The 16,425-nt window shown below is 40.9% G+C and overlaps 1 protein-coding gene across 2 annotated transcripts in view; it reads right to left on the reverse strand.

The window, feature by feature from the left end:
• The window catches only part of SFXN1 (sideroflexin 1), a 28,386-nt gene extending 12,520 nt beyond the window's left edge, over nt 1-15,866 (reverse strand). Inside the window, exons 1-4 of one of the 2 annotated variants that reach the window (XM_075164381.1) lie at nt 15,813-15,866; nt 15,004-15,127; nt 3,201-3,375; nt 2,370-2,540 (exon numbers count right to left, since the gene is read on the reverse strand). In XM_075164381.1, the coding sequence (XP_075020482.1) occupies nt 2,370-2,540; nt 3,201-3,364 (335 nt within the window). In that variant the 5' untranslated portion in view covers nt 3,365-3,375; nt 15,004-15,127; nt 15,813-15,866. Of the gene's footprint in view, nt 1-2,369; nt 2,541-3,200; nt 3,376-13,722; nt 13,803-15,003; nt 15,128-15,812 lie in introns of those variants that run through there. The other variant, XM_075164380.1, reaches the window with a different exon arrangement.
• Between the last annotated feature and the right edge of the window lie 559 nt (nt 15,867-16,425).

The following is a 16,425-nucleotide window of genomic DNA, read 5'->3' on the forward strand; positions in this document are numbered from 1 at the left end:
TCTAATTTCTAGAATACTTTTTCAGGGTTATTATTCCTTTACAGTCTGCTAGTTCTCTTAGGAAGCTCCACAAGTGCCTGAGAGGTGGAATTTAGGAGACAGGGTTTATCTTCTCATTCTTCAAAAAGCTAATATGATGCCATTGTTTTAATAAATCCCTGTGACACTAAAACATTCAGTCACATGTAGAACCAGATAAAAAGACACACAACTCCAAAAAGAAAAATTATTTTCATGAAAGTATCTGCACGTTTAAGAAGTACAGGTACAGCACAGAAATGAATCTGGTTCAGTACAGCATGAACCAGATGAACAGTCATCAAAAAACAACAACAAAAAAAAGAGCTTCAAGGAATCCTAATAAATTTTATCAGTGCCAGTATTCAGATGCCTTAGGACAAAAAAGTACTAACTTGTGAGCATGGGTCGGGGGCAATGAAAAAAATATATTCTGTACAAGTCACAGAGTCCCCATTTAACAAGCTAATGTGGTCCCTGTTAAACTGCCGATATAATTATTTTACAAATGGTTATGCTGATAAGTAACAACGGTGACAGTCAATTTGTTTCACAATGTATGGGGCTGACTTGTGGAGGGACGAATGCTTTTGCTCTCAAACCAGTAGTATACTTAAACAATGGGACAAACTTATGAAAAAGAAATCCACTAAGGACCTCTGGATCGGGAAGTTCCTGATCCACAAATAGTTGGAGGCTAGGAGAGTATACCAGGGGAAAAGAGTTTCTTGGTGTGCTTTGTCTCCGCTGCCTCCAGTGGAGAAACCACTGAAGATTCTGCTCCACCAGAATTTCAGTCAGGCCACCAAAACCAACAGTTGCTACTGAAAACTATTTCCCAATCATTAAAATACTTTTCATAGGACTTTAAAGCTTATACTTAATTAAATTCTGTAATAACACAGGCAGTAATGGTAACAGGAGTGTGGTTCTCATTGGAGGGCTGATAGGGAAATTAAGAGCGCTAAAGAAAAAGCAGTGGTTGTACCAATTATTCCGTAAAGGTGGGAAAGCAAAGAGGAGATGCTACAGTAGAAGGCGTGCGTCTATGATGAGACTTCGGTTCTGAAATGGGAAGATATTTCTTTAAATTGCAAAAAATTGAAAGATTCAGGAGATTTGAAAGTGTATTCTTATTCCCTCTGGTTTCCAGTATCTGAATGAAATGCCAAAGTAACAGTGATAAACTAGCTGGATTTTTTCCGTCACTACTGCTGTTCTTCCTCCCTTCTTCCCGTGCATGTGCAACTCTCTCTCCTGACTCATCTTTTCTTGTTTCCTTGCTACTGCTATGTAAAGGACGTCAGGCTTGCTATAAAGTTCAGGCATGACTCACATTGCCTCACTGCACGCCCAAGAGCCCTCACAGATGTAACAAGGAATTTGCTTCTTCCAGTGACGTGCAGCAGGATGGAGGCTACATTGCATCATCCAAGGACTTCTACACAACCCTGTTTGCACTGCTGAGGGCTTGGTCCAAAGAAATCAATGTCTTCCACACTAATAAACCACCTAGTTTTGAATCTAAGTGACTCTACCAATAATGCAAAGAAAAGGTTTCTAGTTGCTATAAGTATTACAGATAATAACAGAACATGCATAAAAGAATAACCAGTTAACAGGAAGCAGTGCTTGTGAATGGGCAGCTGTACTGATGGTTTTATTCATATCTCGACTATTTTTTAAAACACACACGTATATATGCACCATTCAAAATGGCTGTGCCTTTCTGGAGTGTGACTCAAGAATTTGTAAAATGTCAGCATCAAAAATGCTATTGTTATTTCCTCTGAACCTCCCGCCAGTTCTTGCTAACAAAGCATTGTGTCACAAAAATATTTCTAACATGTAGTCTAGTAACAGATGGTAACGGCTTCTGCTGTGGACTTCACTGTATTGGTGATTCAGGAACTACTGAGGCAATGGAAGGATCAAACAGGAGCTGGAGAAACTCGATGACTGATGGACTGAAGCATTTTGAGTACTCACTTGGCAGACAGAACATCCTACATGCCAGATCTCTAAGGTTAGAAATTCCCAGGTATCTCCTCCTCTTTGTCCTCCACACAACTCTCCTACAAGGATGGGATTTCGGCACATTCAACTTTCCCAGTTTGAGGAAAAGTGGGATGGTGAAGGAGAGGGGCTAAGGGCTTATCTCACAACTACTTCTAGAGGAAACACTAATCAGTGTGAGGGAATGCAGAGAGAGAGAAGAGAAAAGGCAGCAAAATTTTACATTTTAAAATACATATTATAAAATTTCTAAAATGCTCTTTTGACAATAACATTGATTTTCACTTATCTAATTTGTAGGCAAATGTTTTATGTGTTATATTGCCATTGCTTACCTATAAAAGGTCATCATACAACCTGTGATAGTCATGTTCATGGGTACCTGAGCAGACATTCGGCCAATCAAGACCATCTTTTCACCAGTGTCTGGGTGAAAGGCTGAATCATAGATATATTTTGCTCTCCACAAGTCATCTTCTGTCAAGCCAGGTGCCACGATACCTTGTCTTGGGACAAGTTAAAAAACAAAACAAGACAACAGCAAAAAGCACAACTGTTATAAAATGCTGCAAGCTCCAGTGACAAATGTGGTATCAGAGGATTTTGGGATGTTCATACTAAGTTAATCTAGCCTCATAGTTAGCTTGTAGATCTTCAGCTTTTAAATGGACTGGTGAAATAAAAAGAATCAAAACTCCCAGCGGTGGTTATGTTGGCTGAGTTAATATATCCAGCACCAAACTTCTATTTACTCAAACCTGTACTAGATTTTAAGCAAAAACGCAGAGCTAAAATCTCTGGAGTCATTAGCGTGAAACTCTGAAAATTTACTTTGCAAGTATTTAAGAAACTACTTGCTTAAAACAATATAACACATTGGGAAGGAACATACAAGAGGAAGTTTTAAATTCTGTTGCCATATTAACTACTTTCAGAATTAGACACTTCTGTATTTCAGAATACTTAATAGGGGTTCTCAGATGACGTAATTTCCCCATTCATTAGCAAATTCGTTTAAAAAAAAAAGTGTTTCAAGCTCTGAAATAAGAAGAAAGAGTGGTACAATGAATACAGTGTTTTAAATATTTCCTTTTAAATATATAACCATGTACTTATCATTGACATGGACTTTTTTGGGCCAGCAGTAAAAGTGATCAATGCCATACCTGTAATCATGCACAATTTTTCTTGCATTTTCCAGTTGGGCATCAGATAACAAAATATTCCGGGGGTCTGTTACAGTAAAGAAGTGACTGGCTCGTCCAACAAAAGTGCTTTGATCCCATCGGGGCTCCTTGATATTAATATTTAACGGTATATCTGCTGACATCTTCAAAAACTCTGTGAAGAAAACATAAAAATTTGCAATTCAGAATTCCACTTATTTCATAATGTATATATAACCTGCAAGATGAAAAGTGGTTATGCTTAGAGTAAAAAAACAGAGAACAAACACCAAACAACTTGCAGAACTGAAGTTTAAAGGGGCAAGTATATATCCAGAAAGCAAATGATGTCAGATATCATCATGGGTTTTAATGAGGTTGGTATTGATAGAAGTAAAAAAGCAAGAACTTAGCTAAATGTCTACAGAAACGTTTCTGTGCCTGTTTCCCCAAGACATTTATATATTACATCTTCGTAAGAGTACGAGTATCTGATTATGAGGTAGTGGTACATCATATACAAATATCTGACGATGAGGCAGATGCAAAGAAAGTATAGAAATTTATTAATAAATAGCTGTACTAAATAACAGTATAGTAATCAGAAGTGTTCTTTATTTCAATGAAGTAGTGTTTGCTGAAAATATTGTCTTGAAGGGAAGGAGAGATTAAATATTTCAAGAGATGCCTGAAGAGCTGCTATAAAGTGCAGTGACAGAAGAAATATTTAATAAAATCCAGTTTAGTTCTCTGGCATAGCAAAAGAAAACAAAAATTAGGAACACAAACGCAACAATTTCTTTTAATAAATGTTGTTTCTCTAAATCCATGTTTTAACAAAACAAAGATGATATAATGCAACAATTTGCCACATTACGAACACATGATCAGATCTCCTAATGATACTTCGAAGATGGTTAAAGAACTACAACGAAGGGCACTGAACTAACATAGTTGGGCATTTATAGGGCCTAAAGCCCAGAAAATTAAAAATTACTTCAAGATGACTAAGTTTATTTCAACATCTAACAAAAGGAGGACAGTCCCTGCATAGCACAAGCTATATGAACTTTAACTTTCTTAAGAGAAATTTAATAGCCAGTTAAAAAAAAAAAGCCATCCTCCAAATTATGCTTGTAATTCAAATGGCTGAAGTGAATTGAATCTATAAAAATACAGATGATATCACATAGCATTTTACCTGTTTTAATAGGAAAAACATCATCGTTGTGAGGGCAACTGATACGTATGGTGTAAGTTGCCACTGAAGAGTATTTTCATCTTAACTCAAGAACACCATGAAGTTGTCTGAGACATTTTGGTCAATTTGATGAAACTTATATGATGTAGAACAGAAAAAAAATCACATAAAGAAAGTAACTGATCATGTAAAGTGTTTCCATCATAAAAAAAACGTGAACTTCATGGGAAAAAAGGAGACACCATTCATGAAATCTGAAGAAGCTATTGTCCATCTCTCAAATGTAATTATGATCCTTCTTCTCTACCTCAAGTGGAAAAACTTGGAAGTCTTTGGGAAAGTAAACTTCTACAGAAATTAAGGCTCCCCATCTATCATAACCAGCCCTAAATCGGCAGCTTTAAGCAACAGGAAGAAGCAGAACACTAATAAATATGTAGAAGACACTATAAAGCAGCATTTCCAGAAAAAAAAAAACAAACCATCAAACCCCCAAAAAGTCTGTTCTTGAAAGTGAGCTAAATCAGCTTATAGTCGTACAAGAAGGAGATTATACATCTTTGTAACAGCTCTCACAGGAACCATGAAATCAACTTTTTAAGCAGATGAGGACTGTGTAAAAATTATTCTGCCTTGAACCACTTATCAGTCAGAATTGCTCTTTGAGTGGGAATTATTCAGGGAAAAGACTGTCTTCCTGCGTTTACCCAGACTTAGCATTTTTATGCTTATGTAATAGCACAAGCATGAATCTTATTTAGGACTCCTGTGGTTATTATTACTGTGATTTAATAACAATGAAAACCTAGTGGCCACATACTATTTTATGGTGTACCGTACAAACATTATGGGAAATGTTTGATTTTCTGATACATCATCTGCCAGAAAGAACCGCCGATGGCATTCAGACTGCTCAAATTCTTCCAAGGTTACACGTGCTCATGAAGTCAATAGAAACTGTGTATGCATAAGCGTGATGGCACTGAGCACCAGACATGATTGTAAAGCTGTAAAGATAAGGTTGCAAAAATGCAGAATAACTGTGTTATACATGAAGATAAGCAATGTTTAAAGAGGATTTGGCAAGTACATCCTATTCAGCACTGCTGAATATTCGAGGCAAAGTCCCACATGTGGTAACGAAGAAAGCTAAGTACCCTACTGCTAGTACACCAAACTTTGAGAACCCAGAATGGATTAAATAAATAATAATGAAGGGTTGTTCTTCACAATCACCGCATGATTAACAGCTGAATGATGAAAATGTCATAGCTCAGCTAGTATTACTAAATAAGTTTGTTAAAAGATCTCTGCTTTCCACCAGACTCAAGCTCTTCCTTGAACAAATAATCTCCAATTCTATAGAAGAGATCTTATTATTGAATTTTACACAAGCTAAATCAATTTGGTTAAAAATCACACAAAAATTTTAACTACACCGATATTTCTGTGTCCTGCTCTCTAAATTTTCCTGACATCGGGAGAAACTCAGAGCTGTACTGGCAAAGCAGAGCTGTTTGCCTCTGCCATGTAGAGAGCAATTGTGTAAAACTAAGCTGTGTTTCTACAGATACTGCTGAATTCTGGATAATCATGAACTGACAGCACAGGCTGCAGGTAGGACACCAGTAGGATTGCTTTTGCTTTTTCCCGATAAACTGTATTAAGAGCTTAAATGCTCAATTAATCCTTTCCAGCCAAGCTCGAAATTCCCAGTTTCTACTCCAAGTCATCACATGCAAGGTTGTTTCAAAGACTCCCAAATCAGTATAAGCTCTCACAGCTTTTATTGCAATAATTAACACCCCCAGCTATTTGACAAAAGCATAAATCATTGTGAATGATTTATAAAGGAAAATATACTGAAGTATCCCCAGAAAATGGTACTGTTAAAAACACGTGATCATCTGAAATCACAAGGCCAGGGTTTTCTATACCTCTCTCCATCCAATGTAATGCTCTTTCTGTACTAATACGTGAAACCAGAACAAATGATGAAATAAAGCCAGTTTCTAGCAACAAAAATGAAGACCTTCTTATGACCAGCACGGACCTTACTGAGAACTGAGCACACAGAGCTGGATTTACCCCTTTTTCACGAGTTAAAAAGCTCTGTTCACTCGGCACTGACCCCAAGCAGCAGCTCTGAACCCTTGGGTACAATGAAGACTCCCATCGAGTAGTGTCTTCTTTCCCATCAGATGTATACTACATGGAATATGAGCTATTTGCTGCAGTAAGTTATTGCATAATTTTAGTTTAATACATTAAAATGGTACTGTGAGGTGCAACAAAAGAATACGCTGATTGTATTTGGTGGATGTTATGAATATTTAAAAGCTATTCGCTCTATAGTGTTTTACCTGTTAAGGAGGTGATCCATTACTGCATAGAAATAGCTGTCAAATGTGTGTTTCAATGATTAAAATGAACATTGATAAATTTATTTAATATTATTAGATCCAACCTATTGAATACACTTTCTTCTTCTTTCACTACGTCATTTTTCCCTAGTGGCCTTCAGTTTTTCTCTGGTACGAAAGACCTCAAGAAAAACATATTGTTCCAAAGGCCTGTTCATGTATTAAAATTTGCAGTCATTAACTCAAATAAGTAAGCAACTACATAAGGAGCATCAGCATTGCTGCTCTAACTTACAGTAAATATAGTTGTGATTCAACTACCGACAGATCTTAAAGTTTCACCATCAAGTTAGGAAAGGTTCTAAAGCTTTCCAGGATACTAGAAGGCTAATAAATGTGGTATAGTAGGGGAAACTAATCTCTTCCCCTTCTTCCACTCCCATTTCCCTCACTGTTAAGTTCATTATGGTATGGCAGCTTTTGTTAAGGTCTTTACTATATGCTGAGACAGGATTTCCCTACAGTGAAACAATAAATCTTACAAACTTCAAGAAAATAAGGTGCTGTAGCAATATATCATTTACTAAGCTAACCTTGAAACATGAAGGCATGTGTCAGAATTATAAACAACTGACATTAGACCATGCAGCTTACTCCAAAGACATTTAGAGGTGTTACCAGCTTTTCAGCACTGTTGAGTCCTTCTCCCCAAACACAGGTAAAAGAAACAGACAACTAAATAACATAACTTGGCTCAAGACCACAGGTCAAATCACAAATGACAGCAGAACCTAAACCTCCTGACCTGTGCTCCAAGTACTGCTGATATGGCAAGACACAAGTTATTATTTCACAAAAGTAATGACGAGAGATGGAAAGGCGCTGGGTAAGAAGCAGAGAATTCATCCCTCACTTTCAGTTTAATATTCTTGTCTTCCTATTCCACGTTCCTGTTCGCTGTAAGTACTTCCACAGTTCTGAAACAGTTTAAAACGCCATAATGTGGAGGCACCTGTGAATTAGGATTATTTTCATGTGATACATTTCTCACCAGGCATGTCGCAGAATGAACACAGATCATGGAAATGAAAAAAGACTCAGGACAGATTTGCAGAACAGAGTTCTCATGCAGAGCATCTGAATAGGAGATGCTCCCTAGGTTTCTTTTCCCTTTCTCAGTTCTATACCATTAAAGACACCCCCCCGTGAACAGTGATATATTGTGAAAAACCAGACCATCTTCTGGTCTAAAATGGTAACTGCTGGTTTTGCAAAGCAGTATGCTATGAAAGCAGGGTGAACTCATCTATTCAAAAACTATTTTCCACTAAAAAAAAATTCTGTACATTAAGGCTGGTAAGTCGTTCTATGAATGCTTTCCTATAGGTATACTATTTGTAGGAAAGTCCAAGTTTCAATATTTTTATAATTAAATTATCAGTTTCATTAAGAAAGATTAAAAACTGCTTAGGATAGCTTATGTTAATCTGTTTAAAGCTGTCTAATGAATGCATAATAAAGCAGTCCATAAATAGAAGCTCTTTTTTCCTTTCACTTTGATTAGCATACATACTACCAGGTTTTCTGTGAATTGTTTTTATATACTTATGATACCTCTGCCCACAAAAACAAGTCCTTTAGTAATAAGAAATCTAAACAATAAGGATCTGCCTTCACTGTAGATGGTTCATGGTTCAATTTTGGATCGTTTCACTCCATTTCATTTAGCCTACCCTGGCGAAGGTGGATCTACAGAAAATAGACGACTTACTACTTTCACGTCCTATCTTTATCCCCTTCCCACTTGATCTACTCTGTGTCCGCTCTGATGATCCTTGAACCATGTGTGCTGATATAACTTACTATCCTAGCAGAAAACTAATGCAGCAGAAAGAAGAGAAAGGCCGGCTCAGTCTCCTGGATTAATATGTTGAACCGGCACAGTAGAAGGTCTGGGAGCACGAAAGGTCTGCATTCCCATGCTCCTTCAACAGACTAACCAGTGACCACCTTGGCTCACCATTTTGCTCAAGTTCAGGATCTGCAGATGTGGGAGGAGCCAGGTATAATGCAAATCTTGAAGCCTAGCCTTAAATCTGCAGGGAAGACAATGAACAAGAAACAGAAAGCACAGATAATTTTAAACGTTGGCAGAGTCAAGAGATTGAAAGTCTACATTACAGACCAAGAAAATGTTTTATATATAAAGAAAATGTTTTCTTTATATATAGCAAGAAAGACCTAACTTGCTATAAACTGGAAAAACTCCCAGACCTTGTGTGTCTACATCGCAAAAAAAAGGTAGGATGGTAGAACGAGCTAACATGATCTAAGCAGTAGGGGTAGGAGGGCAGCCAGGGTGGCCGTACCACATGCTAGCAGAATAAAAGCACCCCAAAAACAACACACAACCATTCTGGTTGTCAGCACAAGGTAAAACTCCTGTTTCCATGCTTTTCTCACTGCTATTACCCATGCTAGCCAGGCTAAGCTAGCAGAAGCATGTCAGCACATGCTTTGGTCTCTCTTTCTCCTTGTAAATCTACCAAAAAAGGGTTAGTGCTGCAGCAGCAAAAAGCAACCTAGCAGGAAAATGGAAAACATACATTAATGGAGGACCCTCGGCATGTGCTACAAGAAAAGATCATGCTTGAAATCACTGCATCTGTTTAGAAAGATAGCAACAGAAAACATTGACTTTAATATTACTAATCTTAATAAAGATAAAGGATAGTACAGAGCATCCAATCCTGCATAGGATGGGGGGACGGGACAGGTGTCCACCCTGCAAAAGATTAGATCTCATGCAAAAAGGGATTATAACTTTAGGTGACAGCTATTTAAGTACACAAACCCATTTTCTTCTAAATGATGCGATTGACATAAGTGACTTGCACTTTAAGAATATACGTAGGAACAATGCTGTTCTAAATAAGTTTAAAATAAAAATCATAAAGACTGTGGGCAGGGACAGACCACCAATGCCCACAGAAAGGGAACAGATGTCACGCATACAAGGGATTGTAAAAATTTCAGACACTGTAACAATATAATTTGGAGACACATAAAACTTGCAGTGAAGTAAAAAAGGTCGCTGCATTTGACAGTCTCGGGACTCTGAGTCATAGATCTGTTACAATGGTGCCTGTCTAAGAGAACCAGTGAATTTCTGTCTTGAAAACTTACAAGTTTTCCAGCAAAATACTTTTAGAATAAAAGCCCCACCTCTTGTATTAAAGAGACTGTATGATGCTACTCATGACTTAGCAGCCCCTATTCAGTAAATGCTGAAAAGGGAAATAAATCCCATAAAGGAAAAACATAAGCCAATAAAATGACTATGTACTTTGAAGGGATCCTCTTGTAAAACAAAATGTCCAACTATAAAGTAAAAATGGTGTCTGTGCACAAAAATGGTTTCATCAATATATTAGCCAACAGCCATGCAGTCATCACCATAAACTGTATGGCTTTTTTTAAATTTTATTTTTTATTTAAACAGTGAGACTGTAAAACTGCAAGAAATAGGTACAACACCCTCAATTTCAGTTGCTGCAACAGTATTTTACCTAGCTATCACCTTAATTTTCAGATACAATTTTAGAGGGGTGCTGCTGTTTGCATAATCCATTCAAATACTCAATAACAAAACCACTGTAATAAAACTATTTAAGATTTAATTATTATTTTAACTGCAATGCTTTGTCAAGGGTGTAACTCCACTACCTTCAGTGATATAATTCTCCATATACATTAAGCGTGCCCAAGATTTAAGTTCTCATTATCCATATATCCATAATAGAATTGTGTAAAGAAAAAATAAAGGACATTTGGGTTAAATCAAATTAAAATAAATCCATCCGAACCGAGATAAGTAGAAAGTTTGTAAAGGGACTGGAAAGTAAACGCACAAATCCTCTAGAACAAAGATAAAAATGTTTGCTTTGTTACAGTCAACTAATGAAGGCAAACTTCAACAACTACCTAACACTTAACTGCCTATATATAAGCATCTGGATTTATTGTTCCCACACCTGTTGCTATTCAGAAAGTACCAACAGAGGGGAGACCACCTGTGAAAAAGGACAAAACTTTGAATCAACAACATCTTAAATTTTAAGGTGGAAGGCTAAGCAGCAAAATTACCCAATCTGATCTTGAAACAACTCTCTTCCTCAAATAACTCCATTAACAGAGGATTTGGGAAACAACATTAATTTTACAAACACATAAGTTACTGTAATAATCCATACTGAAATGTGACTTTGAGGTCATGTTCACACGGGAGGATCAGCAGTACTGGAAAGGATAAAAGACGACATCATAACGCAGTCAAACAGTTAACATCTATCATGGAAAATAAGCAGTAAGGAATGAAATAATACATATTTTCGGTGTTTCAAACAACAGATCAATTAGAAAGGTATTTAATAGAACCACTTGTACCTGCAAACCCTAAGCTGGTAATAGTCCACACTAGTAGATTAAACCAGTAATAAAGAACGGACTATGCTCTCTGGCACTTTCGTATTATTAAACCTTTTCAGTTTGCAAACTAGGGTGGCTGTATCCAAACTGCCCATGGAGAACGGCAGCTAAATCCTCCCTTGTGCTGCCGGATTGTCTGGGTGAGCATCAGCTGTCCTGGGCAAAACTGCTCCACGCTGCGCTCCAGCAAGTTAACAATACGGGGGACCGCGTTCCCATGACCAGGAACATTTTTTGGCACTGTTTAGCTCCCCAACACTGTCACAGAGGTTTGATTATCCATGTGTTTCATGCTGCAGCTCTTCCTATGCACCAAGGCATATTTTCAGAATCATAACTGTGATTGTGTGTTTCATAAAGTTTTTCATAAACATATGACTGTCAAGCTAAAGAAATGGCCACGCCTTGCCATGTACTTGGCACCAAAAGTTGAGCTGAAGACGTGGTTCTGTAGACTGGAGGCAATTAGATGTGGCGGTACAGATGGCTGATCACAGAGAGGACACCGCTGCGTGAAACTGCGCTTCCCTACTGCTTTAAAGCAAATTACACTGCCAGCATCTCCTCTACCACTCTCCCTCCAAGTCTCCCTGCTGCTGCTTCCTCATCTCTCCCCAACACTCTCCCAGCCCTAGTAATCAGAAAATAAAAACAAACTAAAAAGCATGGTAGAACTCACTGACAACTAAAACTAAGGTCTTTGTTTATCGGAAGGGAAACTCTCAACTCCATATTTTTAATAACCTTCTACAAAAATCTATTTTAAATCAATAATTCTTTGACTGTCTTTTTCATCTTGTACTTTCAATCAGAAAGCGACCTTGAACTGAGCCGGAAGCCCCAGTACCAAGCACACCCAAATTTCTTGCCCTCTCTGATCAGATGGAATCATCTGCCAGTTCAAGGTCTAATGTTTAATACTAACATTAAATGGAGGGGAAAAAAGGGCTTAAGAATAAGTGAGAGTGGCCTCTCTTAAAAAATAATTACATAAAAACCAGCAAAAAGTCTGATCAACAGTTTTAGTACAAAGGCTACGTTTAGATTTGCCACAGAACCAGCAATAGTAGAAGACTTTAAACCTTGTTTAAAGGTTAACAACAGCAGTTGCAGCAATCCTACAAAATGCAGATTCAGGAGTTGTCAGGAGTTCGACTCTCTGCTGTTCCTTTTCAAAGTTCACGTTCACCTTCACATTGAAGGTCATATAACCACTTTTCAAACCAAAGCAATAGCCAAAAGAATAGCAATGACTATTTAATTTATTTCAGACAGTAACATACCACTCAATTTTGAACAACTCAGACATTTGATCATTTATTTTAAACCCTGTTGCATGACTGAATAATCCAGATGGGCACATGATCTGGGAAATTCTGGGCAACTTAAACTCATGCAGCAGTGCACGGACGATGAAAAGCAGCTTTGCTACCTTCCTTGGAACCATTTATATTTTCTTATGTTACTGATACCTTGCATTTTAACCCAAGTCTTGAAAAAATCCACTCCACAATTAAGAAACTTCATCAGGTATGTCATTAATTTTTCCAGTATCTAAGCTAAAATTGGGAACAGAACGACAGAAAAAGAAATTTCTTGATGGTATAACTGTGAACCCAGTTCTCCATGTCTGATCTAAATACACATTTTTAAAGCTACAGTCACTGTTCTGAGTCAAGAAGCACCCCTAATGGCAAAATGTCCATTCCTCAAGAGATGCAGACAGCTTAGATTGCCAGGAGCGCAATATTGTCAGAGAGAGTATTTGTGAGAGAAACTCGCCTGAGAACTACCCCAGCTGCAGGCTTTCCTCAACAGATACAAATGCCTGAATTCTCTTGAGTGAGGATCCTTCAGCAAAGATCCTTAGATTGGGTACCAGATAGGGCATGCTTCACTCTCTGTACAGAACTTTCTGTTGCTTTTTGCTTTTATGGGGGCTGGAGTTCAGATGATAGCCTCCTGCACCTTCCCCTACAGAACTGGACTCTATTAATGAGAGCGGCCTTTGACCTCTCTTGCATGCAATTTCAGAAAGTCAGCAAAAATTGAGCTGGGGGAGGGAAAAGTCTAAAGAGAAGTCTACGTCCAAAAGCAGTGCAGACATAATTGCGGTAACAAACATCGTGACATCTCACTTCTTGGTGCCCAGCTCCCAAACTGCAACCTGCAACCCCCTGTTACAAAGCATGGGACACGCTGGGTACTCTAGCTTAAAAGAAAATTCAAACCAGCCTGCATACAGGAGGGCAAGTGAGTAACCTAGCCAACACAACTCCTGAAAGAAAGGTGTAACTTGTACGGTGTCCTTTATCAGAACTTAGACCCCTAACTTCAGGTGATGTAAAGGTGCTCAGGCCAGATCATGATTCACAAAATCTCTTAGAAGCAACTAAGAGTTCTTTTTTTGAAAAATGAGAGTGAGGCTTTTCCCTGAAAACCCAGTAAAAATAGAAGATAACAGCAGTACCTCTTTCTTACCAGAATCCTAAAGAATAGGAATAGTTCAAAAGTTACAGCCAGGTGCTGATGAAAATGTTTCATGTGCAGATTCACTGGGAGAGAGAAAAAAAGATTTGACACACTTAAGCCCCTAGATCTCCATTCTTCAGCCTGAGTTCTAGTTTAAAACTACAACACATTGGCAAAGCAACAGCTGAAAGGCAAACCCACCTACTACCCATATTTTGATTGCTCTGGCGAAGAAAAGAACACCATGTGTTCTTCAGGGATGTCAATCATGGCAGTATAATTAGCTCAAATGAGAAGCACTAACAGATTTTTAGGAGAAGAAAGCATTTTTGTGTGATGGCAAAAGAGCACATATCAGACTTACCGGGGTCATTAAGCAATGGTATTCCTCTATTTGCACTACGTTTGCTACCACAGTTTGAAAGAAGCAGTACGGCTGATGACTGGGAGAAGTATGATGCAATGTACTTACACCAAATGTTAACAAAGCCACTTGCCAAGTTTTCCTTCCCCAAAGCAGCTCCTACCACTAAATACCTATTCAAATCACAAGGAAAAAAATCTTTGTCTGATTTTTCCTACTGCAATCATAAAACCAAATTGAACGCTGGAGAAGGCAAATCATGGCAACACTACAAGATACTTTTTTTTTTTTTGCTTATAAATGTACGTCCCGCTTGTAGCCTAGCAACAAAAGCAGCAGTCTGTGTTAAATGCATAGAGCCTGCTGCTGGGGCTCTCTCCTCAAAACAGCAGCCATCTTTGGCGTGTAACTTGACGAGATTTCATCATTCTGCATTAAAGCTACCTCCAGACGTTAGAGGTTGCCGCAGCCAGCTCAGCGGTGTCAGCTTTCGATTTGCCACCTCTTCTCCCATCGCATGAGGTATATCGCAGAGACACGTCACATGTTCACTTCGTCTCTTCATTAAGAAAAATAAAGCTTCTTTGCTAAAAAGGGTTAGTGCAAGCTCTTATTTTATTTCAGTCCTGATTGCTGCAAGCTTGTCTCTATTCCTTATTTTTTAAACGCTCCCTGGTAAACTGAAGTAGGATTATCTGGCTCTACCCAGGCATGTTCATGCCCCTCTTCTGTAGTTTTTCACTATTTTTTATATCTTTTTCTGATAGCATCCATACAGGTGATTTTTTAATTGCACATTGGTACAAAGTCAGTCTTCACCCCCCCGCTCGCCCAACACCCATTATAATCACAATAAATTATTTATAATTCAAGAAATTAAAAAAAAAAATCAATACTCATAATTAAAATCCCTACCTCTGGCTACCGGGTCTCTGACCTCCAAGTTATTCGACGTATTCCTCCCCTGGAAAGGACGATCCCCCCGCAGGGAGGCTTGTTTCCTGCAGGCCCGGGATCTGTGCCGCCGCCACGCACCACCCTGCGACAGACAGCCCACGCTCAGGGGACGACTCGTGGTCAGGGGGAGATTTTGGGAGCGGGTGGGGAAGCAGGAGCTGTTATGCTGGGAGGAGGCGGGAGGGGAGGGCTGTGGCAGCCCCCAGCCAGCTGTCTGGCACTGCCATTGTCCCCGCAGCACCTGCCCAGGAGAGGGGTGACCCGCTGGGACACCGGCTCTGCTCCCACAGAGGGTGACACATGGGACCCTGCGGAGGGGACGGGGTGACAGGCGGGTCTGGGCGCCTATGGAGGGGATGGGGTGACACACGGAGCTGGGACCCTGAGGAGGGGACAGGGGTGACAAGTGGATCGGGCCTCTGCAGGGGTAACAGAGGTGACAGATGGGTCTGGGCCCCTGCGGAGGGGACCGGGGTGACAGGCGGGGCTGGGCCCCTGTGGAGGGGACCGGGGTGACAGGCGGGGCTGGGCCCCTGTGGAGGGGACCGGGGTGGCAGATGGGGCTGGGCCCCTGCGGAGGGGACGGGGGTGACAGGCGGGGCTGGGCCCCTGCGGAGGGGACGGGGGTGACACGCCGGGCTGGGCCCCTGCCGAGGGCACCGGTGTGGCACTGGGGGTGACACCGGCGCTGGCTCCTCCGCCCGCTCCCCAGCGCGCGGCCCGGCCCCGCGGGGACTCGCCTGCCCGTTGCCGGCCCCGGTACTCACCCCGGCCGCCGCGCGCCTGCCGGCTCCGCGCCGCCCCTCGCCCCCGCTGCCCGGAAGAGGCTCGCTCGGCGCCGCGGGCGAGGGGCCGAGGGAGGCGGTCGGGCCGCCCCGCTCCGCTTCGCTCCGCCCCGGCGGGGCAGGGCAGGGCCGGGCCGGGGGGCGGCGGTGCCGCTGGAGCCGGCCCGGGGCCGCCCGCTCCACCTCCCCCGCCCTCCGGCCGCTCCCCCGAAGTCCCGAAGACGCCCGGGACGATCCGGAGGCCCCAGGAGCCCGGGCTGCCGGGGCGGGGCGGCTCCTCCCGCGCCTCCGGGGGCGGCGGTGCCTCCGCTGAGCGCCCTTCTGCTGCCGGTGGCCGCTTAGCGCTGTGGAGACAGCTCAGGCCACGGTAGTACTTTTATGACTTAAAAAGTACTTTTATAACTATAACTTTTTTAACTTTGAACCTCGTGAGGTTCAGCAAGGCCAAGTGCAGAGTCCTGCACCTGGGTCGGGGCAACCCCCGGTATCAATACAGGCTGGGGCATGAAGCGATGGAGAGCAGCCCTGCCCGGAAGGACTTGGGGGCACTGGTGGAGGAACAGCTGGACAGAGCGCTCGCAGCCCAGAAGTTCAA

The sequence above is a fragment of the Calonectris borealis genome, chromosome 15 (assembly GCF_964195595.1).
Source record: "Calonectris borealis chromosome 15, bCalBor7.hap1.2, whole genome shotgun sequence".
Taxonomy (NCBI): Eukaryota; Metazoa; Chordata; class Aves; order Procellariiformes; family Procellariidae; genus Calonectris; species Calonectris borealis.